At 40.7% G+C, this 23908-nt stretch overlaps 1 protein-coding gene across 3 annotated transcripts in view; it reads right to left on the bottom strand.

Annotated features, from left to right (window-relative positions):
* NUAK1 (NUAK family kinase 1) overlaps positions 1-23908 on the bottom strand; it is a 61001-nt gene that overhangs the window by 11251 nt on the left and 25842 nt on the right. For all 3 annotated transcript variants that reach the window (XM_034778310.1, XM_034778319.1, XM_034778328.1), the window contains 3 exons: positions 17999-18119; positions 4853-5004; positions 3170-3235 (listed from right to left, as the gene is read on the bottom strand). In XM_034778310.1, coding sequence (XP_034634201.1) covers positions 3170-3235; positions 4853-5004; positions 17999-18119 — 339 coding nt within the window. The remainder of the gene's footprint in view (positions 1-3169; positions 3236-4852; positions 5005-17998; positions 18120-23908) is intronic.

Here is a 23908-nt window from a genome sequence, read left to right as displayed (position 1 = left end):
TCTTTCAAGTTTCCAGAGACTTTACTGGCTAATTAAACTCGAAAACCCAATTATCTCTATGCACACTGTTCATCTGCCTCATGACTTAAATTTAATCAGATCAAATTTAAGGATGGCTCCAAAGTTGGCAGGATATCAAATAGAAATAAAATGACTAAGTGAATCCTTGAGCTCAGAGGGTAATTTCTAATAGATGAAATGTTCTTCACTTCCCATCCTAAAAGCACTATAGAGTGCTACTCTACATTGTTCTGATTTCTTATAATGACATTTATTAGATGTTAGCTGTTAACATAGTGGATGAATAGTACAATTGTGTAATCTGTACTATATGTGTCACTAGTTATTTGAAAAGTTTATACTTTGCAACCCAGTGAACAAAGTGGTTCCTTTTTATATACATTTCTTACAACCAATCAGTAAAATTTGTGAAGGGCTTTGGGATCTACTGGCAAAATAAAAAATATAAATATTAGTTCATGAGGATGGGCATTTTAGAAAGACAGAAAACTATAAGTCTCATCCCATTTTAGTAGATGTGTTTCCACTGAGCATTCAAAACCAGCCACCCCTTCCTAAAGCCCCAAACTGCACATTTCTTTCTTTCTGCATAAAGCATGTATAAATATTTTCAGAATCAGGGCCTGTTAGAGTTACTCAACTGAAAATAAATAATTTACAGCTCCAGATGTGTTTCCTTGCCAACAAACACTGTTTATGAAACAGGAAAAAAAGGGGGAAATAAAACCCTGTGTCACTAACATAGAAACCACAATAACAAATTCTAACCCCGAAGTATCAAGGCAAATAGCAGCAGTCTGTTTAATATCAAGTACTGGAAGTAGTTCTCAATGTGGTAGGTAAGGTACAAAAAACCCTCCCTCAGAAGAATCCAAATTCAAACACCATTGATAGTGGGATTGTGAAATATAAACCGTTTCCAAATCCCAATCCTTAAACCTCAAGAGCTTCTTTGTTTAAATATAGGCATCATGAGAAAGGAAGACAGCTTATAGCCACCTGTGTGTATATCATGCCCATGCACATTTGCACATATAGAGATGTGCATTACTTTTAGCAAAGGAATGAGTGAGGAAGAACTGAAAATATGCAAAAGGCACACACACGGTAGGCTAAGCAGAATTTAATCCAACAAAGGGGGGTCCTTGAGAAAACAGTCTATGAATACCCCAAGTTGTTCTTTACTGGGAGCTGTAGGAAATGTGTAATTATTAAAAGATTCATCAGCTACCAATATTTCTTCAGGTATTCTATGAACACAAGATTTATGTTAAAGTACCACTGCAGTATTTGACATGTCTAGAGCCCCAGGGTGAAATCCCAGCCACAAGTTTTTCCACTGACGCTAGTGGGGCTAGGATTTCACCCCCATCCTGCAAACCCTTGCTCACAAGAGCAGTCCTGGCTCATACCCATCAAAGTCAACAGGATGCTTCATGTGGGTGAGGACTTGCAGGATCAGGCCCCTAGTTACTTTCTGACTAGCATCTTCCAAAAATAGCACCAACCACTGTAGTATCTGAGAAAAAAAGTCTGTGATTTTGAAGTGCTTTGATCACGCTGAGTTTGGGTATTATTCACCTCTCACTGGGGTTTAAATCAGGATTCAGTCCCTTGAAATCAGAAGAGTTGAAGTGGTATAAAACAGACATAAAGAGGGAATCAGGCCTTTTGTCTTGATGCAATTTCCTACAGGCTTGAGAAAATGACTGGTTTGCATGTGATGAACGCAGCCCATTCCATTTAACAAATTCCCCAAATTCTTCTTCTCTCTCTCAAGAAATCTGTGATGAGCTGGGAAGATAGTTTGGTACGTAATGCCGAAAGAGAGGCCATCCTGCATGCAGAAGCCTGGACTACATACAATGTCCTAGAAAGGCTATTTTTTGTTTTCAGTGCTATTAAAAGGCGCAGTGGGGCTGCCAGCATTGGTGACACTGTTGGCGCATAATGGGAGAGATTGACTCTAGCACTACAACCCTAACGTTAACAACAAACATTCAAGTGTCGCATAGGACGTGCCCTCTGTAAAATGCTATTTTTAGAAACTGCATATTTATGTGTCTTTAATCCACCCGTTGAGCCAAAGTAGCTTCTGTCATCAGTTTTACACAGATGGTACCTACCATATGCTATTGTCTATTTCCATTTCCATTGTGCATACATTTAAAATGAATAGGATCTCTTAGTATGATGCACAAAAGACAGAGCAGGGAGCACGGTGGCTATCAGTGGAGAGACAGGACAGAGAACTGACAAAGACAAAACTTGAGCTGTTGGGATAGTTGGCTGTGTAGATGGTTTCCTGATTGCTTCATTTTCTTAATTAAGCCATAAGGCACAACAGCCAGTGGGTAGTATCTATCATCTGCCTCTCTGTTTGTCCATAGATCTATACACCTAACCAATCTATGCTGCATCAGGAGGGGACAGTGACTGTATGCCTCATGAGTGTGAACTGACACCAAGCTGAAGGTGAAACATATTCACCATCTAGGAACTTCACTAACCTCCCAAGTAATGTGCATTACTTATCTTGTCTTATGGCTATTATTAAAAAAAAAAAGAAGAAGAAGAAGAAGAAAGGAAAGAAGGTCATTCCCATGCTTTCACTGGGGATTACTGACATGGATATGACATCACTGATCACCAGTCAGAAAGCTACATTTGTGTCTGGAGTTCTAAGGCCATTTCCTAATGAAGCACATGTGCTTTTCTAGGTTTATTTTGAAACTCTATTTGCTTATTTTCCAGACGTGATCAAAAGGACATTCGGAGTGTTCTGTAGGAGGCACTTGAACCCTCTAGGCTAAGAAAGTTTTTTCGAGCCTTAGCAGCAGCCAGCAATAATACCATTTGTAATGTAAACTGTACCGCTTGAAACACTCTGCTGTCTTCCACTGGCAAATTAATATTGCTTTGGGAACTGAGCCCCTTGGGTGGCGAGAAGGGTTTCCCCCCAGAATTATCCAAAACTCCATTTAGCACTTCAAACTAACCATACACAGTACTCTTTCTCCTCAACTTCCCACCCGCTCAGTTACTTGCCAGTTGCTGTTGCTATAATACTGGATCCAATCACACCTCGGCTAAAAATTGCTATGGAACTTGCAAAGCCATTCAGAGAAGAGGACAGAAAGAACCTTACCTTAATGTTAAAATTGTCGTCAAGAAGGATGTTTTCCAGTTTTAAATCCCTATGGACAACACCATTCTAAAATGAAAAACAAAAGGGTGGGGGGGGGATATTGGACAGGTTAAAGAACTGAACCATCAGGGTGGTCTTTGTATCTACATTTCAAGGCTGAGTTTGCTGTCATAACACTCACGGCCCAGTGACTAGTGACAGGAGATGTATTAGTCACTTGCTGTGTGGTTAAGAGAAGAATGACTGGAATCTGTCCTCCCACAAAGCCTGTAAAACAGCAGGGGGATTCTTTTCGGAACTTAATTCCAACTCCTATCCTACCCCCACTGTGTGAAAGCAATATATTCTTCCCAGGCACCAGAAAACAGAATCTGTCAATGACATTAGTCCTTAGAAAAGCTCTAATTCCTCCAGTGTGCAGCTGTTTGGGCAAGGGGAGTTATAACCCTAAAAGACAGCTACTGCCTGCAAATGTTAGGCATGGAAATTAACAAGAAGGATTTAAGTCTTAGCATCTTATTCCTAAAGTTCTGAAAACTAACCCTGCACAAAAGACTGTGATGGATTTTCTGTGCTGGGCACTGAGGACTTTGCAAACCTCCCTTACTTAGCAGAATTTAAAGGGAGATTAAAATGTTTTAAAATTCTAACAAAAAGGCTGCACTAGCTGCTTATTGGCTTTAGTCTGGTGCAAATTTTAGCTCTATACCTCCATGGCCCATAGGAGGAAGGATAGCCCAATGGTTGGGGCACTCGCCTGGGAGACCCAAGTTCAATTCCTTGTTCTGCTACAGACCTCCTGTGTGATGTTGGGCAAGTCACTTAACCTCTCTGTACCTCAGTTCCCCATCTGTAAAAATGGGGGTGATAATGCTTCCCTGCCTCAACAGGTTCCGGAGAGGAGATGGGCACTGCTGAGATAAAAGCAACACCCATTGAAATGTCATGAATGTAACATCCCTACGACTGCATCAGTCACAGGGTATGTGGACAACCAGGGCCCGTAAGGGAGGATGAAGGGCCCATGAAGTTAATCAGCCTGAAGCTTGTTTTTCATGACTTAAATTGTCCTTCAGAAGCATGCCAAGAAGGATAAAGACAACAACAAGGGGAATCCTTCTGCTGCTCCTATTATATCTGGAGGAGTTACTTTTGGATAACTTAAATGACTCCATGACAAGTATTCTCACTTTCTTCCCCTCTCAAAAGAGTTCCCTTGTTCTGATGTAGTATATTTACACCTCTACTCTGCTTTTTTTTAAATTGTATATACTGTACCTTATTCTCCTGTCAAAAATTGTTCTGAATTCAAATTACAGGAAAACTGTCAATCCTTTTCTATTGACTGTGTCACTAACAGTGGTCTTTCTTCTACAGAAAGCTAGTGGAGAATTCGGTCACATAAGGAGAACATTTTCAAAGGCTCAAATGGGAGTTAGGCTTGGTGTAAGGGACTTAGCTGGTGGAAATGGGCCCAGGTGAGGATATGGCCTTTAGTCTCTAAACATGGATGGTGAACTAGTGAAATATTTGCACTTGTGATATCTTGCTGTACACATAAAATACTGCACCTGGACCCTCCCACTTTTGCAGCTGAACATTTTTACCTCACTGGTTCTTTTATGCATGAGAGTCACTGTTAAAGCCTCAAATAGTTAGGTTAACACCAAATGCTGTGCTCACCTTGTGACAGTAATGTACAGCGGAGACAATCTGCCGGAAGAAGTGTCTCGTCTCCCTCTCGCTCAGCCTCCGCCTCTCGCTGATGTAATCATACAACTCCCCTTTGCTTGCATACTCCATGATTATCACAATCTTATCTTTATTTTCAAACACTGCAGAGGCAATAAAAAAAAGATAATAAACTGTTCATTTGATAGATTTTAAATTGACACTTAAAAGGGGGAAGAGACTAAAAGTGATTTGGGGTATGTGATGCACCATCACTGGAGCATGGAGAGGTTTCCAATTTACTGCCACCAACATGCTTGGCAAAGGTATGAGCTACTCAAGTGCATTGGTTCTAAACTTGAAGGTCACAACCCTAAGGGGATCATGAACAGGTCAAGGGAAGAAGGGTTGTAACTACCCTCACCGTCTCTACAGCTAGATGGGAGGGGGATCCTGACACTGTAATATGGGGTATGAATAAGACCACTAGGCTCTACCAGTCTGAGCAAAATACTAGCACCAGGAACTCCTGAGTTCTAATCCCAGGTCTGACAATGACATCCTATATCCTTGTGAAACACACTTCACCAGTCTTCAAGATTGGTATTGCACATCTTTTGAAGAACCTAAATTATCTGGCATGCTAGAGAAACAAGGCAGAACTGAAATGCAAGTGATGAGCCCACAGAACTACCTTCATGCCCAGACATCTTCCGTGATCCATTACTGCACCAGATTCAATCCTTGCCTAAGTTATCTTTTCAAATGCTTATCCAAACAAATCATGTAACTCCAGGAGCTGCCTAGGGAGAGAGGCTGGTTCACAGGGCTAGGAGTTCGGAATTCCTGGCATTAGAGTGCCAGCTCTGACCCTAAGTTTCATTGTGGCCTTGATCTTTTGCTTAGGGACAAATTCTCAACTCATGGGCACTGATGTAAATCCCAGAATAACTCCAGTAAAGACAGAAGCAATATCCATCTCAGACGGGTGTCATAAAGATTAGTTACTGCTTGTAGAGGCACAGTGTAAAGCACTCATCATTACTATGATTATTCAAAAATACAGATAACTTAAGACACATAAATTAAGTATTAGTTAAACAACAATAAAGAATAGGTCTGAGCTCTTTGCTGCAGGCATAATTAAAGGACCTGTGATAAAGGCAAAGGGGCTTAATGTTCTACACTTGTTCATATTATAAATCTTTACTGCTACTAGGTATCATTTTGGTCAGTTAAAGCAAGCTTTTCCCCTACTTTTACTATTGTGTACTCACAGTGCCATTGAACAGCCATTAAGATAAAAGGGCCTGATTCTGTTTCCCTGCACCATGTGTCATCAATTACAGCAATGCAAAATGAGTGTAAAGCCATTCTGGTTTGTCAATGAAGAATCAGGCCCAAAAAGTTCTAGGAGTCATATCTTTAACCAGAGTTCTGCAAACAGGTTTCTATTTATTTCCAGTAGTAATACAGTCCAGACCCCTCCGTCACACTATCAATCTGTTGCCTTCCTGGTCTGAAAGAAGTCTTTTGTAACCATGACTCATAATATGCTTAGAGACTGTTGGATATGTGATTTTATAAATCAAACAATATATAAATAACCAGTTAGGTCTTAAATGTGTCAAATTCATGAAAAATTATTTTACTGCCTATATTTACCATCAATATTTCATATGTTTGATGTTTTTCATTAGAATTGAAAACAGCCATGCTAGCACACATTTAAAGGCCACTTCAAAGGGGTTTTGAAGTTATACTGTTAACTTTTATTAGAGACATTACAGTAGTGAGCCAGGGCCCCATTGCACTAGGTGCTGTACAAACACAGACAGACAAAGACCTGGCTCTTGTCCTAAGGAACACACCCTCCTCCACTTGTTTAAATTGGTGAAATCAGTGGAACAATGCCAGATTCCATCAACTGAAGTTCTGGCCTTAAGGGTTTATGTATACTGTACAAATACTTTAATTTAACAATTGTATTACATATTTAACATACAAGGGGAGTCTGGGATGTCTGCAGGGGGGTTCATTTCCTTACTGTTGCCTGTCCTCCTCCCAGGAAGAGGCTATGCCTGTGACTGACTTTTACTATCACAATTCTAGGTATTATTAATTATTACTTAATTGTGTGAGCGCACTATTCTGAACTTCAGTGGAAGGGCTGGCTGCTCAGCACCTACAGGCCTCCCCACAACAGCTCTCACACATACCGTGTGCGTATGTGTGTGTGTGGGGGGGGAGGGGTTGGCTATCAAATATTTGTGACTATTCAACTTTCTGTAAAGGCAAATGCACGGCTACTGATAAGAACTCCAGAAAGCTTATCTTCATGGACATAAAAGTTTACAAAGGACTAGATTGTGCCTTTAGTGATCAGCTCTATATTGGGTGTGAGTTAGGAGCTGCCACTCAGCCCTGGGAGTTACCAGAGGGATTCTGGCTGACTCAGCTAGGACTCCTCCTGGGGCCTTGGGAAAGGTGAAAACAGGAGCTCTGCCATCCTTCGAAAGTGTCCTGTGTGCGCTTCTCTCTAGGCACATCCAGCTCCTTTGGCTGGTACAGAACAGGCACATGGCCATAGTTCTGCTTTCACCCATTCTTCCCTGCCTCCTCTGGGTGAACGCCACTTTGATGCTAGCCTCAAGCAATGCCTGTGCTCACTATCCTACAAGTGGGGGTTTGTGCCACCTTTGTCTCTTGTGCACCTGTGTAAGGCCAACTGCAGTCTGGCCCACAGTGTGTACTATCACACCTGTATGTTCACTGTAGTACGTGACATGACTGCTCCTTCAGAGCTCAATCCTGCAAGGTCCTGTGCTGTGTGCCATCGACTGCCACTAACTCCACTGGGAGTTCATGAAAAATAAACATTTAAACTAACAAAACAGGTCGTGACCAGTTTCAAATTGCCACACTACTTTGGCTGATACATAAAATTTCCTCTGACTCTGACAATCTACTGTACAGACAGGAAACATGGTACCTGGCCTAGATAACCACAGTTCACTTTAGAATGTATTGAATTTCCTTTTATTTCATACTATAGAGGCAACTTGCTGAGGCAAGACCATGCTGGCAGTGAAACTTCCGCCAGAGTAACGAGGTTACAGGGAGTCTTCCAAACCAGTGCTTTTCTGGACCCACACAACTGGAATGTTGTCTTCCAACATGGCCATTAGTGTTTTAAGGAACATACTTCAGCTTTTGCAGCTCCGTGTGAAGCAGCAGCTCCCAACACACAGATAGTTTTTATTCTTGGGCTTTGTCTCTTGTCCCCTCACACCTTGTCATTAAATTCTACAAGCCAAAGCCTCTCTGCAGTTCTTTCTAAATCCCCCTAAGCTTCAGCAAAATGGCTCTGATAAAAGGGAAAGGGAACTGCCAGATAAAATTGGCCACTGACTTGTCTGCTGGCCTTACAGTACCCTGAAGCATAGACTCCTGCCAGTGATTACATCCTACATGCATCCTCATTAACAATAACCTTCGGAAATTGGAAGAGCTGTCTCTGGATGGATTATACTACAATATCCTCTCCAAGAATGATAGACTGATAGTCTCTGGAAAGGACTCAACATAATATGTGTTCTATACAAAAGCGTTCTGACGTGTTATTGATACAGCATTAATGAGTGCACCCATATCTCTAAGCACAGAGACAGTTGCTAACTAATCACTATTCAGCCCAGGAAGGGGGAAAGGAATAATTCTTTACGCTTAGATAATACACTAAAAATACATGAATTCGACATTTTGAATCAGAAGTCAATTCACAAACAGCTATTGAAAAGCGTACCAGGCTTTATTGTGTACTCTATGTACAATTTAACTGGCCAAATTCACCACTGGTATAAGTGGGCCAAGCTCCACTGATCTCCATGGAGTTTCACTCACAACAAAAGTGAATTCTGCCCATGTATGTGCAAGGATACAATGGGGCTTAATTAATCCCAATGGGCTTGCAAATGTTTCTGACTAATGATATTGAATCAAACAGATTGTTTTGCATATATGCTGCTTGAGGGCTAGCAGCTCTGAGTAGGGGGTGGTTTGTAGCTGCACTGCCTCCAGAATGCATTGTGGGCTTAGGATTAGGGTTTGTGAGCAGCCAGCTAGCATGTGTCTGAGAGCCATGCACAGGGCGATGGCCCCTCTTCCACTCTGCTGTTCTTGGGGTGGCTTGCACTCCCAAGGGGAGTTAGCAGACAGAATGCTGAGCCCAGGAGAATGTTAACCATGTCATGGGGCACAAGTGGAAAGAATCCTTTTGTCTTTGGACACCCTCCACTCATGACTGAGGATGTCACAAAAGCTGTTTGATGCCACTAAACATGGTAACTTCCTGGTGTCCCATGACTGATGATAGTATTCTTTTGATACATGGATTTATTGAAGTTGTGCCTTAGGAACTCAACCATTTAAGTTTTGTCAAATTTTCCTTTATATTTAGAAATTTCTAATTCCATGACCAAATTTCCCTCGCGGCTAAAATTTGACATCCAGTTTGAGTCTTGGTCCAAGACTATTTCCCTACAATTACATAGAAGCATATACAGACAGTCTTTGGTTTGAGAAAGGCACCTTATTATTTATATAACATTTTAAGTGCTTTCTATTCTCTTCTAACAAGCAGAGCTTATATTTTAAAAGCTAAATTTAGAAAATACTAAATCTCTACTATGAATTTTTGCCTTTGGGGGGAAAAATATATTGGATCCAATCAATATATGAGCATTTCAATACCTAGCGTCCTGGATTCACTACACTGTCTTCTGAAGGATGCATTGATGAGTATTATTTATCTCCATGAAGGAAACTTTTCATAGGGACGTTACCCTTTGACTTACATTGAAACTGTAGAAGCTCTCTCAACATAACCAAAACTGAATGAGCACAGAATAGGCAGAAGTACATCTCTGCACTGTGGCATCAGTACAACAAGGAGTCCCCACTACAACACAGAGGAAACCCTTCAAGCACAGATTCCCTGGCATACAGACCTTTCCATCCCACCTGGGACATCCCTGCATTCATCCTTGGCCCCATGCCCTCCACATCTTTACTCACATCTCAGCCCCTCACATCCTTATTCTCTCCCTGCATGCTGATGCAGATTTCAATGCTCTAATTTCTACATAAAAATTAATACCAGTTTTAGAACAATCACCAACACATATTACCTATTTGCATAAGTTCTCCTGAACATTACAGAAAAGCTTAGCACCTCCTTGGCCCCATACCCCATTTGCAGCCTGCCACAGTATTTTATTGCTTACATACACCAATACACAGTCCTGTACAGTGTAATGAAAGCCACACCTACCCTACATTAATCACCAAAACACCTGAGCACATACCCAATAAACAGGGGTGTACAATGGTTGCTCAGGATGAGGGTGGAGATGGGGGTAAAAAGGACATAGCTAGATTGAGAAGGGAAAGTAATGAGCGGAATGGAAATGCATGGCTTTGTTGCTTATTTCCTGACTTTCTAGGGTTCACATGAGTGGGATATGCAATCTGAACTCAGAGATAAAGAGTCCAACATTAAACATTCACTGAAAGTAGTGTTTGTATGGGAATATCTAACTATCTATTTACATGTATCCTCAAACATGATATAACATACTCTGTGTGTGTGTGTGTGTGTGTGTGTGTGTGTGTGTACACATATGCACCAAATGTAGTTTTAGAAATATATGCCCCAAGGGGAAGGGAGGAGGGCATTAACTAAATGCTGGATTTATTTACTGCAAATAATAATGAGGTAATAAATATGCTACCCTGTTAACACCTGGGCTGTGACTTGCAAGCTGATGATGGACTGATTGCCTCTGCATAACTCCTGTGAATGTTTGGTGCACATTGTGTTTTCATTGTGTTTGATTTATTATCTGCCATCCTCTGCCATTCTGAAGCTCGCTCCACTTCTGAAGTACTTCTGCTGCAGCTGGCAATTTCAAGGAAGTGGGTTTAGCCAGGAAAGATTGCTCCAGGAACTCTCCATGGCTTGCTAATGAGGAGGCCAGTTCATGAAAGGCTGCCCTGGACTGCTCCTCAACTGCTGATGAGGGTCACGGAGCATGAAAGGTTATTTATGCATAACAGCAGTGGGACAGCTACGCATAAGTCCCTGAGGGAAACAATGCAAGCAGGGCAAGTTAATCAAGAGCAAGAAACGGAGAGTTGTCAATATCAACACTTGTTATAGGACAGAAAGAAGAAATACTTGTTAGAACCTGTTTATCATTTTTATTTTTGAGCCACTGACTTTGCATGTATTTAGTTCCAACACCTTGTAGGCTGGGTGATGTTGGGAGAGATGTAGCAAGGCCCCAGGAAGTGGTGGAGGGAGCGCCACAGTAGGTGGGGGAAAGGGCCATGGTAATGTATCGGGAGGTGGAGGGAGCACTGCAGTAATGTATAAGGAGGGCGGGGGAAAGTGCTACAGTAATGTATCAGGAGGGGGTGGGAGCACTGGAGTAACATGTCAGGAGAGACAAACTATGTATCAGGAGGTGGAAGGAGCACTGCAGTAATGTATCACGAGGTGAGGAGAATTATTTTTCACTGAGCTATACATTTGTTTCAGTCTTCCCACTCCAAAGAGCCTTTCCTAAATGTATGAGCAGAATTGTGCACAACCAGCAAAAGGTGCTTACGTTCAAATACTCAAATATGTGTTGCAGCTTCTCGTTCTCTCTTTTTTAATTTTCCTGTTAATTTTGTTAGTTAAGAAGAAAGCTCCACGTTTCTGGGCAGGTAATTGAAATCAAATCCCTTGGCTTGGGAGCTCATTGAAGAATACAAACATAAAACTGGACATATACTTCACTTCTCACTACCAAAGATATATTTGAGCCGAAGTACATTTTGTAACGTCAACAATCGTTCTCCATCACACTCTGTGCTACTATAGCAATAATTCCTGGATGTAATCTTTCTACTTAACTATATTTAGAGGGCTTGAAATGATGAACTCAGCTTCTATTCAGAGCTTTACAACTCCCAGATAGGACTGGCAGTGCAGAGACCGCTCTCTGCTCAGAGCACTGGGAGTCTATTACACCCAAAGTGAGTAATATTCCCCTCTAGGAACACAAGAGTTACACTTCCACAGAAACCGTATGGGCTAAATTCTGCTATTGGATGAACACACTTCACTATCCATTTAAAGAAATGGGAGTTACACAAAAGTGTACCTGAGGCCTTGGCTACACTGGCAATTCACAGTGCTGCACTTGCTGTGCTTAGGGGTGTGAAAAAACACCCTCCCTGAGCGCAGCGCTGTAAAGTGCCAGTGTAATCAGCACCTGCAGCGCTGCAAGCTATTCCCCTCAGAGAGGTGGAGTACTTGCAGCGCGACTACACTCGCGCTTCACAGCGCTGCCACGGCAGCGCTGTGAATCCGCAAGTGTAGCCAAGGCCTGAGGGTAGAATATAGCCCTAGATATGTGAAACACACAGGAATATGTCTTTTCAAAGACTGGTCAAAAGGATTCAGTGATGTTGTGGACATCTTTTTATTAGGATAATTTGCCTTGGACTTGTTTGACACCTCATTTCAAAAAATACCCGGATCCCTTTGTTTCTGTGTTTACAGAATGCTAATTCAGATTGGGCAGGAGTTTGTTTGTTTGTTTGTTTTAAATGGACTACCTCCTCATGGGCTGATTCCTTTTGTTTTATATGTAACTCTGGAGTAAGAATTTTAGTTTGTTGGTTTAAGAGGGGCAGCCAATCTCCCTTCCACTGGAACCATTTGAATTCTCCTCATGCCTTTGCTCTCTATCAGAGCAATCTCCTAAATTAGTTCCAGTATGTTGACATTCCTTCCATCTGGTGTCTTTCCATTCCGCGGTATTTTTATTACTCTCCTAACAGCCGCAGACAGAAGTACCTTTCCTCTGCTACAAAGTGTTCTTTTATTAAAGGTCAGCCAAATCAAAAGAACAGGCAAGTTTATCTTTAATTTTAGGCACACGGGCTGGAATAACCTTTTCATTCAATAAAATCATTTAAAGCCCAATTAGCACACTCATGTTATAAAGGACAAATTATTCCTCAGAAAGACACTTGAATAATGGGAAATAACTTCTTCCTAAGGATTATAGCCTAACATATCTCATCAGTTCATGACTCTTTGGAAAAACAATGTGTAGCTCTTTGTTCTAAAGCCCCAAATCAGTATCTTCAAGATGTTATTTACTAGTTTATTGTTATATAATTTTTAAAAATAAAGTACATAGTGGGCTTGAGTAGCCTTCCTCTTTCAGGGTCCAATTCAGCAAAGAATTTATGCACATGTTTAACTTTAAACATAAGCTTAATTACCATTGAAGTCAATGGGATTTAAAGCATATGCTTTAAAGTTAAGCATGTTCTAAACTGCTTTCCTAAATCACAGCTGCATACAGTGGAAATGCAATGCATTTCTTCTTAAATTAAAGGAATGTAGTTAAGATCCTGTGATAATCATTTTAAATCAGTCTGTGGGTTAAAAATTAATCCCCACTGAGTGGATTAAATCAAAATGAGAACCATACTCCTTGCTGATATCCATTTTCTGTATACATGGATGAGGAAACATAGAATTGGATGTTTCACCATTTAAAAAGAAGCTGAGAAAAATGTGAGAATCACTAAATCAGCGATAACGTTTAATCTCTCTGTTACACTATTTTATCCCAATTTTGCCCGAGTGAAGAACAGACTTGCTAATTACATTTTTAAATTATGATTACTTTGTAACCTCAGACAAGCAAGCTTATGCCATGAGGTGGCAGTTAGAAATTGTTTTTATTTTTTAAACATAATGTAGCTTGAGATTATGTCAGAATGTGATTTGAAATTGCCAGTGTTCTCAGGAACCTGAGGGTTCATCTCACAAGTGGTGTTGTTTAGGTGTTAAACCATACTGAATGCAAGGAAATTCATGTGGTGGAGTATGATAACCTAGGAGTTAAGTTTGTTTATACTTGTTTCATTACTAATCACTAGACTATAGAAAAATTGCTTTATATTCTTGGATGTTATCAAAAGAAAACAATGGAAATAATATACTTGAAGGTCAAAAAGCTATATAAATAGAGGAAGCCAATTAGCAATGTGGTTAAATGGTGTCACCATTGAAATACTTTCCCTTGGTTAAATTAAAAAAAAAAAAAATCTCAGTTTTCTAGTTTTTATCATTCATGTTAAGCACCCAATCCCGCATGTGCTTCACACTACAGGACACCTATTGACTTTACTGAGTTCTCCACACAGAGGCTCACATGATCAGGCATTCGGATCCATTTTGAGTCTGTCTGTAAAAATGCAGGGTGGAATTGACTGACAATGACTGAAAAGTAACCCATCATTTTCTGTTACTTTGCAGAAGCACAATACAAAATGTTAGATTTAACATGTATTTGTAAATAAAACAACTATTATAACTAGGCAAAATACACCGTCTTTGTAAATATATGTTGGATTTAAAAGGTTTTACATTGAAGTTAAAAGGTTTAAAAGAACTAAACTAATTTCCTGATTAGCAAAGGTAGGAAACTTAATTCAAGTCAGTTTACATTTGTAATTTACACTTTGTGGAGATGTGTGAAGAATCTTTTTATTCTCTTTTTTATTAATCAATAAAATGCAATTGCAAAGACCTAAGGAAATCTGTTTTTTAAGGAAAATGCAATTTTAGTACTGTGATGTTTTAAAGGAGCTTGACCCTTCAAGGTGCTGAGTGCCTTGGATCCAACCCAGCAAAGCACTTAATACATGTTTTACTTTATGTACAGGAGTAATAATGCTATTGACTTCAATAGGCTTTGTATTGGGCTCATAATATTATATTTCAATAGGGAAAATCTTTATTAAATCATTTCCACAGTGTTTGCAAACAATGTGTTTACTTTTCTTAAAGTAACTTGTCCTTTCCATAAATGGAGGAACTTCTCTGTTTGTATTTACTGAAACCTGGGACAACACCCGGGACACGCAATGGAAACTCTTACACAAACACTGTACTTCACCACATAGAGACCCATGGGCCTGATTCCGTGCATCCATGTGTATAACTTTACACCCATGAACAGTTTTACACATGTGTAAGTGTTTACAGGATTGGGCCCTATACGCTCCCCATGTTTTAACTTTTATAAAGTAAAGTATTGCCAGATGGGATGTTTTTTGCAGTCAGGCTACCCAGGGAATAATATGTTTACTCTCGAAGGCTTTAGCTACCAAGTCCGGGAGTTTGCAAGGGGGGGGGAAGAAGGAGGAGGGCTTTGCTTTTTGAGTTAAAATTTATGCCCTGAAATCAGAACACTTCTGGCAAAGTCAACTTCATCTATTCAGTCCTTTTCAAGGAATTTAAAGTCACTCGAAAGAACACTTCCCTTCCAGCTGCACTCTAAAGATTGCCAATTACAGTCTTGCTTGAGAGGATGGAATTTCTTCTGACTCAGAACTGGAGGTCTACCTCTTGCAAATAGTGCATGAGATAAATTCATTTTGATTTGGGTACAAAAAGTATTATTAAACCAGAAAGCCTGTTTATATGCATTTGGATTTGCTTAGCATTAAAAACCAATGGCTTACGTTTACACTGAGTTGACAAATTCAGAGGTTAATCACCTTTAGCCAACAAGGTCAAGAGGATACCAAAACATGGATCCCATTTCAGAAAAACACGTGTTTGTAAGTACAATTCAAATATCTTTTAAAGATCTTCCAGACAGAGAGAGCAATACTCATTCTAGCCAGACTCAGTGCAGCCCTGCACCTCTGCTTATGGATTTTAGGGAGTTTGATGGCAGTTCAAATCTCTTCTTGAATACCCACAGCAAAAGATAAATTATAAATAGACAACAGAGAACTAAAAATAATCTTTATATATAACAATATAACTATAATCATGTTTATGGCTCATTCATGAAGATGGCTTTGTAATCTCGGCCCTGATGCAGCAAGCTACAGTACCTGCCTAATCTCAAACATGGAAGTAGTCCCATTAACTTCTTTGGAACTACCTCTTATTCTTAAAGTGAGGCACATGAAGAGCTATCTTTCTGAATTGGGATCCTAATAATTCTGCAGTATGTAACTATTCCCCTGGTGAATATGGCTCTGTCTCAGCTGGTTTGCCCTGCACTTCAATACCCATGGTATGATGTTGGCTGTTGGAGAATATTTCTTTTGGCCTCCTGGAGTTGGTGAAGCTACAGCTCCCATGTCTCTGTTCCCAGTGCTACATGATTGATTTTATAATGGATAGGATCACACTGTCCATCTGAATTCCCATTGCCCATCTCCACAGGCCATGACTGAAATACCGAGGATCATGCCAGACTGCTCTAGCTTCTAGATAATTATTTTGTTTCAATAACAGAGTAGCTATTTCACCAGGGATAGAAGCAAACAGTAATGTAATGAACACCCTGAAAACCTCTAAAGACCAGAGGAAAGCTGTCTCCAGCTTCCGTGTAGAAAAGCGTCACTCATGCTTAAGGAATCACAACAGAATAAACAGCACGGGATCTCACTGAAGGTAACACTGTCATGTGCCATATGCACTTTCACTGGGGAGGAAGGGGTGAAAAACCCTGAACTAAAAACCTGTCTTGGTTCTGCTGCGGGAAGGGATCATCTTCAGCTAGAGTCAAGGAACTGAGGGTTGTGGGGGAAGGTTTTGCTTCAAGGTAACTTTAAGTTATTTTCTACTTTTTTTAAATCTTTCTAACTCTTTAAAATATTTTAACTCAGTAAAATTATTTAAAGCAGAGCAGGGGACATAAGAAGGGCACTTGGTCAAAGCACTGTAGCATACCTAATTTTTTTAGTTCCAGTGCACACTGGAAATAACTTTTGCTCCATTTGCAACCCACATGCTGACACAGCATCCCTCCCCTTTTCTGTTCCCAGACCCTGTTATGCGTTTATTCCATAAAAAGACAGATGAATTCATCTCCTTTCAAGTAAAAGAACATGCTTTTGAATAACTCAATATGTGATATTGTAACATTATTCCAAGCCAGACCTTGTTTTAATCAGTCAGATCAACTCTCAGAATGGAGTTGCCATATACCTATCATCACCTAGCGTGTACAGTGGGTGTGTAGAGTTAATACTTAGGGCCAAATTCAGGTGCCTTTTCCCAATATAAGCATGTGAGAAAAGAAGAGTGACTAACTGGGGCAAAGCTCCCTCAACACCTTTGGAGTTTGCACTCTACAGGTCCTCTGTGGCTCCATTCCTACTCAGGACCAGAGAGCATGTACACTTCCTAACCTGTTCAGGTCTGGCCAGGACGTCACAGCCTAAGGAAGGAAGAAGGAGGAGCTTCCACTAGAGGCCACTATTCTATTTTAAAAAAGGCTCCCCAGAGTCAGTAGCATCCCTGGAGCCAGGAACTATCAGCTGGAGAAAGCAACCAGCCCCACTGCCATATGCTGCAGGGAAGGGCGCTAGGGAGCAGGAATGCAGAGCACAAGGGCAGGAGTTGGGACTGGACTGGGAGACAGGAGTGATGAGCTAGTGACTGGGTTGGGAGCAAGGGTTGAGAAGTCAGTGGGAAGCTGAACCTTGGATTCAGGGAGAAACGGGGCCTGGGAAGACAGCCAGCAAGAGGGGCTGGCGGCAATGAAGGAAACAGGGTGTAGGGAGACTGAGCCTGACCAGGTGGGCTCCAGGGAAGTTAAAGAAATGAACTATGTGGGGAATGTTTGGGGGTTTCAAAGAGTTTAAGACCAGAAGGGATGATCAGATCATCTAGTTTGACTTCCCTATGTGGTTGAGGGGCATGAACTGAAATTGATTTTATATTGGTGGAGAGAGGAAATGAATTGGAATGGGAGGGGGGAAATGAAATTGATTTTCTGGTTTGGGACAGGGAGGATTGGATGGTTTGTGTGACAGCTCTCCTCACACTCAGACAGAAGCATTTCAGCCACACATTAACAACTTCCCCCATGCAAGGAATTCCTGTGGTTGCTAGAGAGGTGGTGTACATTTGCAAAGTAGAGTATGATTTGAAGGGGAATTGGTGCACAAAACTGTCTCTCTACTAAGAGATGGTATAAGACCTAATCTAAAAGCATATGAAAACTAGGTCTGAGAAAACAAATAGTACAGATGGTGAAAAGAATCGCAGTCACTAACCTTCAAATATAGTGATGATATGAGGATGGCTGAGGGATGACATGATTTCAATCTCCCGTCTGATGTGAACCATATCTTGTTCATCCTTAATTTTGTCCTTACGAATGGATTTTATTGCAACCTATAAATTCAGGAAATCGAGCATTACTCTTAGAACTGAACAGATGCAAATAATCTATTAGGAGAGTTCAGAAAATAAATACAGATGTTAGATGCTGGCAGAATGTGGAATGACCAAAACAAAGTTTTCAAATACATACCCCATGCCCCCTCCACTTCATTACAACACTGCATATACACTCTCATTACCGTAGTAAATCACATTAAGTTTTGAGACTTTTATTTGTACGGCCTTATCCTTCAAAAAAGGATGGGTGTTTTCAAAAGGACTCAGCGTTGGCCTAAATCTGAGGTCAATGGTAAAGCCCCCCATTGATTTCAATGAGAACAGCATTTGGCCAGAGTTGATTGTTTTTGACAATCTCGCACAAAAGCTTTAGCCCATTCCCATTAGAAATCCTATTAGTTTTTCAGAGAAAGATGCTGAAATTTTAGGGTACTGATAACAAAATATATTGGGCCAAGCTAACACAATGAGCATGATATTAATACAACTTATTACATGATGAGCTACAATACAAGTCCTAAGTCCTGAGCAGGCCTAAGTAAAAAATAAAGAAATCCTTAATATTTGCAGCCACTACCTTGAAAATTGCTCTTGTATAAATCCTGTACTTTCATGTCCTATACAGCACTTATGCAATCACTCCAAAACCATATCCTTCCTGCATCCTTCCTCAATCAGCCACCTTTCACAAGCACATCGTGTGACTGGGTATCTTTCCAAAAAGCAGGGTGGGAACAGAGGAAGTGATAGGCAAACTTGCAGCACAATTTCAGATTCAAAAAGCCCTTGCAAGTGTGTGAGATGCCTGTGAAAGAGAGGATTTATATGAGCAAGCTCATAAATAATTGCTGAGGTCAGATCATGCTACAAAAGAAAAGCATAAATCAACAATGGGAAGACCCTGATAGGGGGAATGTGCAATTTGAATTATAGCAAATGGCAACACTGACTTTATGATCACAGATCCTTGTGTCCTGGTTTTAAAAAAAAAAGCCATTTGGGGTAAGTAATAAATTACCAGCTAGTTTAAAATCAAACATTAGCCTTTTGTCTAACATCATCATCCTCCAGTGCTCCTCCAATGACCTTGTTCCTACTACGGAGACCACCCTTTTGTGGGTGAATAACACTTTTGTTATTCCACAAGCTTATTATAACATGGAACTTTCCTGAGAAAACATTTTGTCTTGTGAAAAAGTATTTGGGTTTACAGTGCTCCAGTCTATTGTGAAACACTGTTTGCGTGCATCAATAATTGGAAATGGCATTATTGGTGCCTTTTTAATTATTATAATGTATAGCATCAAGGACATTGGCAGGAAAGGGAAAAATATAAAAGAATATTAACATGAACTGTGCTTAAATGGGAACTACGGAGTCCCCAAATTGGGAAGGCATCCCTATTCGGCAAAAACTTAAGCACATGCTTAACTTTAAGCATGAACCTAAATCCCTCTGAAGTCAATAGGACTTAAACTCATGCTTAACTTTAAGCATGTGCTTAAATGCTATTCTGATACAAGGCCTGAGTGAACAACAGAACACAGCAGGCAGTAAAGGATGACTGAAGTCATATATCTAAAAGCTAAACAATTCTTTTCTGCTTCTTGGCCCAAACATTTGGGATAGAAGTTTAAAAAGTAACAGTGCAAAGCAATGTTTTCATATAGGATTCACACCTTTCTAGTAAAGGTAACAAGAAGAAGTCCTCATCAGAGGAATTCTAAGCAGAGGGCTAAAGTCTGCTAGTGTTAGCTGCAACACATGATTTTTCTCTCTTTCCATTTTTCTGCACTTGGATAGGCTGTAAGTGCATACCTTGTTTACAAGGAGGATGTGGGTGGCTCTTGGAGCAGCACATGCATTCCTGAAAGTAAATTTAGACATGGGTAAAAACATGCCTTTTATTATAAGACAGCCTTGCACTTGGCTCTCAAGAAGAATTTAAGAAGGATTTTATTGTCAAGCATATAACAGGTAGCAAATTCTTCACCATCCGGGGTCTGGAAAGGAATAATGGCATCCAGGAGAGCATGACAGCCTGCCAGCATCCTAACTCTATACTTGACAAACAGGAAAATTAGCTCTCATAAGTAGTTTCTATTTTAAACATGGAAGTATATGCTTTTTATATGAAAAATACATAACAGTGATTCACATAGAATCATAGGACTGGAAGGGACCTCGAGAGGTCATCTAGTCCAGTCCCCTGCATTCATGGCAGGACTAAGGGTATGTTTTCACTACCGGCCGGATCAGCGGGCAGCGATTGAGCCAGTGGGGATTGATTTATCATGTCTAGTCTAGACACGATAAATCGATCCCCGAGTGCTCTCCCGTCGATTCCTGTACTCCAGCTCGGCGAGAGGCGCAGACAGAGTCGATGGGGGAGCGGCAGCAGTCAACTCACCGTAGTGAAGACACCGCGGTACGTAGATCTAAGTATGTAGACTTCAACTACGTTATTCACGTAGCTGAAGTTGAGTAACTTAGATCGATCCCTCCCCAGTGTAGACCAAGCCTAAGTATTATGGTTGCATATAGACATTAAAATGTATCTTTGAACTTGCCTTGGAATACAGTCTTTGAACTTGCCTTGGAGATGTGTTGCCTGTGGCTAAATTTTTCATAAGCACCTAAGTGACTTAGAAGCCTAAATCCAATTTCCAAAGGAGTCTTAGGCACGTAGAAGCCTGTCTCGTTGAATATCACTTTCTTTCTTTCCTAAGTGCTTGTCACTTTTGAAAATGGGAATGGATAGACTCAACATCACAAAGACTAGCAATCGTGTCGGCAATCTCATCTTAAAGACCAAGTATTGACTGGGCCTGGATACTGATCTTTCCCCCACAGAGGCGGTACCCAAGTCTAGACTGCACACTTCAGACTTGCAGTGTTCAGAAGCTTATATTGGAATCCATGGTGTTGCTTTTTTATGGATAGAGGAAACTTCACTCTCCAAAGCTGTCACTTTCACCAGTACCAAATTCACACAGATAGGGTCAGATTGTCAGCTGGTATGAACTGGCACAGTTCCATTGACTTGAAAGAATCAACACAGATGAGGATCTGGCCCAACATCTTTCAGTTCTATTGTTTTTGAAGTATTTTATTGAAACATGTTCAATGGTTTCTCTTAAGTGCCATGAGGGCATTTTAGGAAATTATTGTACATGTCACTGTTTTGGTCTCAGTGAACAAAACAAGATCTCTATCTGCTTGTTATAGTATCAAAATGTAAAACAAGTCTCTTCTAAGCACTCTAAATGCTGCTAATGGATTTCTGTTTGACATTTATTTTATACAAAAATACGTTCAGGAAAAAAGCAGCCTTTCTAAAATGTGTTTACTCTTTTAGCACTAGAGGTATTGAAGGCTTCATTTATCAGAATCTTAATTATGAGACTGATGCCAGAGACTGTACATGAGGAACCTGAACAATTTAGACCTAAGAAGTTATCTTAATAGAAAAATACATTTTAAAAAGCACTAAATTTGTTCATCCTGCAGGTGCCCTTCTTTGAAAGCAACAGATCTGTTCTGTTCATCATCACAACATATTAAGTGTCAAAGTACATGACATTTGGTAAGATAAAATACAATATGCATTTTATGCCAACCTTATCAACAGCTCATGACAACCCAGTTCCAGATCTGACTGCAGAGGAAGTGTGATTAGCCCTTATGGTAATCCCAGAAAACAGTACATGATTCTTACCGCACTTTTTCTTTGTGTTTTGCTGATTTTAAAACACCTCTAGCTTTATATCTCAGAATATGAAATTATGGTATTTTTGGTAACTTTACTAGCAGAGCAGTTTAGTTTTTCCCAGCCTCCTGAACTGATGAGATGTGTCGGGTAACTAAGAACCCTAGTTGTAGACAGAATAACATACCTGGTTCATAATAGAGAGATATAAAGTCTTTCATTCCTGTGTTACAGGTTCAAGATCAATAGAGACAAAGGCCCTGAACTTGCAAACACTTACGCATATGGTATGGGCCATCCCTAAGGGAGTGCGGGGTCTGGGGCAGAAGTGATGAATCTGTCACTTCCGGGAACGACTGCACCAGCCAATCGCACCAGCCCATGGGGCTCCCCCAAAGCATGGGGCCAGAGCAGTCGCCCCCAATTCGCCATACCCAAGCGCCGGCTCTGCATATGGTTAACTTGATGCACGTGGAACTACTCACATGGGCAAAGTTAAGCCATGTGCATTTTCAGAACTGGGTCCAAAAGTAGTTGCCACAAGATGGCTTCTTTGGGGACCACAATAGGATCTGAGGACCACAATAGTTCATTTCCTCGAGGACAGATGTCCATTGCACATGTGCACACAAAAGGATCACAAGTAGCACTAACTAGAATCTTTGTCAGTCACATACTGAGGCCAAGGATTATTATGGGCATAGAATGTGAACTTCCCTTTCAGCCCTACAATTGGTCAGGATTGAGTTCATTCGTGGAGAGGAGCTGGGAAAATCAACACTCCCCTCTTCTGAGGATAGCCAGAAGTAAACAGAGTAAATCCTGCACTCTTCAGAAACACAAAGTAATAACAGAGACAAAAACATCTAACCAACAGTGAACCTTTTTTCAGGGAAGTAGCTAACTCCGGTCTTAAGAGTTAATAATTTGCCCACTCTCTGCTGATCTACTGACAGGAAAAGAAAATGTACCTAAAAGTATAACTTTAAAGTAGAAACTTCTGCACTGTGGAGGTCTAAAGTAGAAACTTCTGCACTGTGGAGGTCACCCACTTTGACTCAGTTCAGTGATGTGCAATGTTAAGAGTTAAGCAGCGTGGGTGAGGTGCATTTGGAAATGAAGCTTTCAATTAAAAAAACCCACAACACCACACTTTACTGTTTAAACATTTTGGGTTATATTGTCACTAACCCTCACATGGCCCTGCAGGGCAATATGGTCTCCTCAACAGTCCGGTGCAATTGTGCCACCGGTGATCACATCATGACACTGGGTCCTGTCACCCATTGTTCCCTCTCCAATAAACACACAGGCAAAGATGGGGCAGAGCCGTGGAGGCACTCCTCCATGCAATGGCTAGCAGAGTTGGATGGGCATGAAGTGCGGGGAAGTAAGTTAGTCCCTTTGCAGGGCTACAATAAATTACCTGTCTGACTTTGCTGGAAAGAGGATTTATACTCGCTCTCTGGGCCTGCCTGGGGGATGGTGGAGAATTTCCCAAGTATGTTTCATACTTATTTGGCTTTTGTTTGTTGCAAATACTTTGTATCAAGTTATATTTCATAGATGGTTCGTGACAGTTACAAAGGTTTCTGTACGTTCAGTGCTATCTTCATGAGAAATGTTTCACTTCTTCCAGACTTCTGGGCAAAGCAAAATGGTTGGAATTTTCCATAAAGATACAGTAAAAGCGTTGTGCACAGCAAAATATGACATATTATAAACACTTGGTAAAGTGTACAAGTAGGTAGTAGGTGTCCACCTCCTGGGCACTCATTCAGTTCCCAGTAGATATGTACGTTTGTGGGACCAATCTGGCCATCAGGTTATTGGCAGGTGAGGGTGGAGATTAAGCCGTACAGACTTAATCTTGAACAATAAAGCAATATTTTCATGAAAGAATAAAACAGTTCCTTTTGTCTGTTTCTAACTGATTTTTAAAGACAATGTGCCAAATTCTGACTCATTTCCCCCTGGGATTGCACGAATGTAAACAAAGACAGAATTTGCTCTATGGCATAGATTTATAGATTTTTAAGGCCAGAAGGAGCCATTATGATTATCTAGCCAGTCC

Source organism: Trachemys scripta, chromosome 1, assembly GCF_013100865.1.
Source record: "Trachemys scripta elegans isolate TJP31775 chromosome 1, CAS_Tse_1.0, whole genome shotgun sequence".
In the NCBI taxonomy this organism is placed as follows: domain Eukaryota; kingdom Metazoa; phylum Chordata; order Testudines; family Emydidae; genus Trachemys; species Trachemys scripta.
The sequence above is the reverse complement of the archived record's forward strand: the minus strand, read 5'-3'. Positions and strand labels throughout refer to the sequence as shown.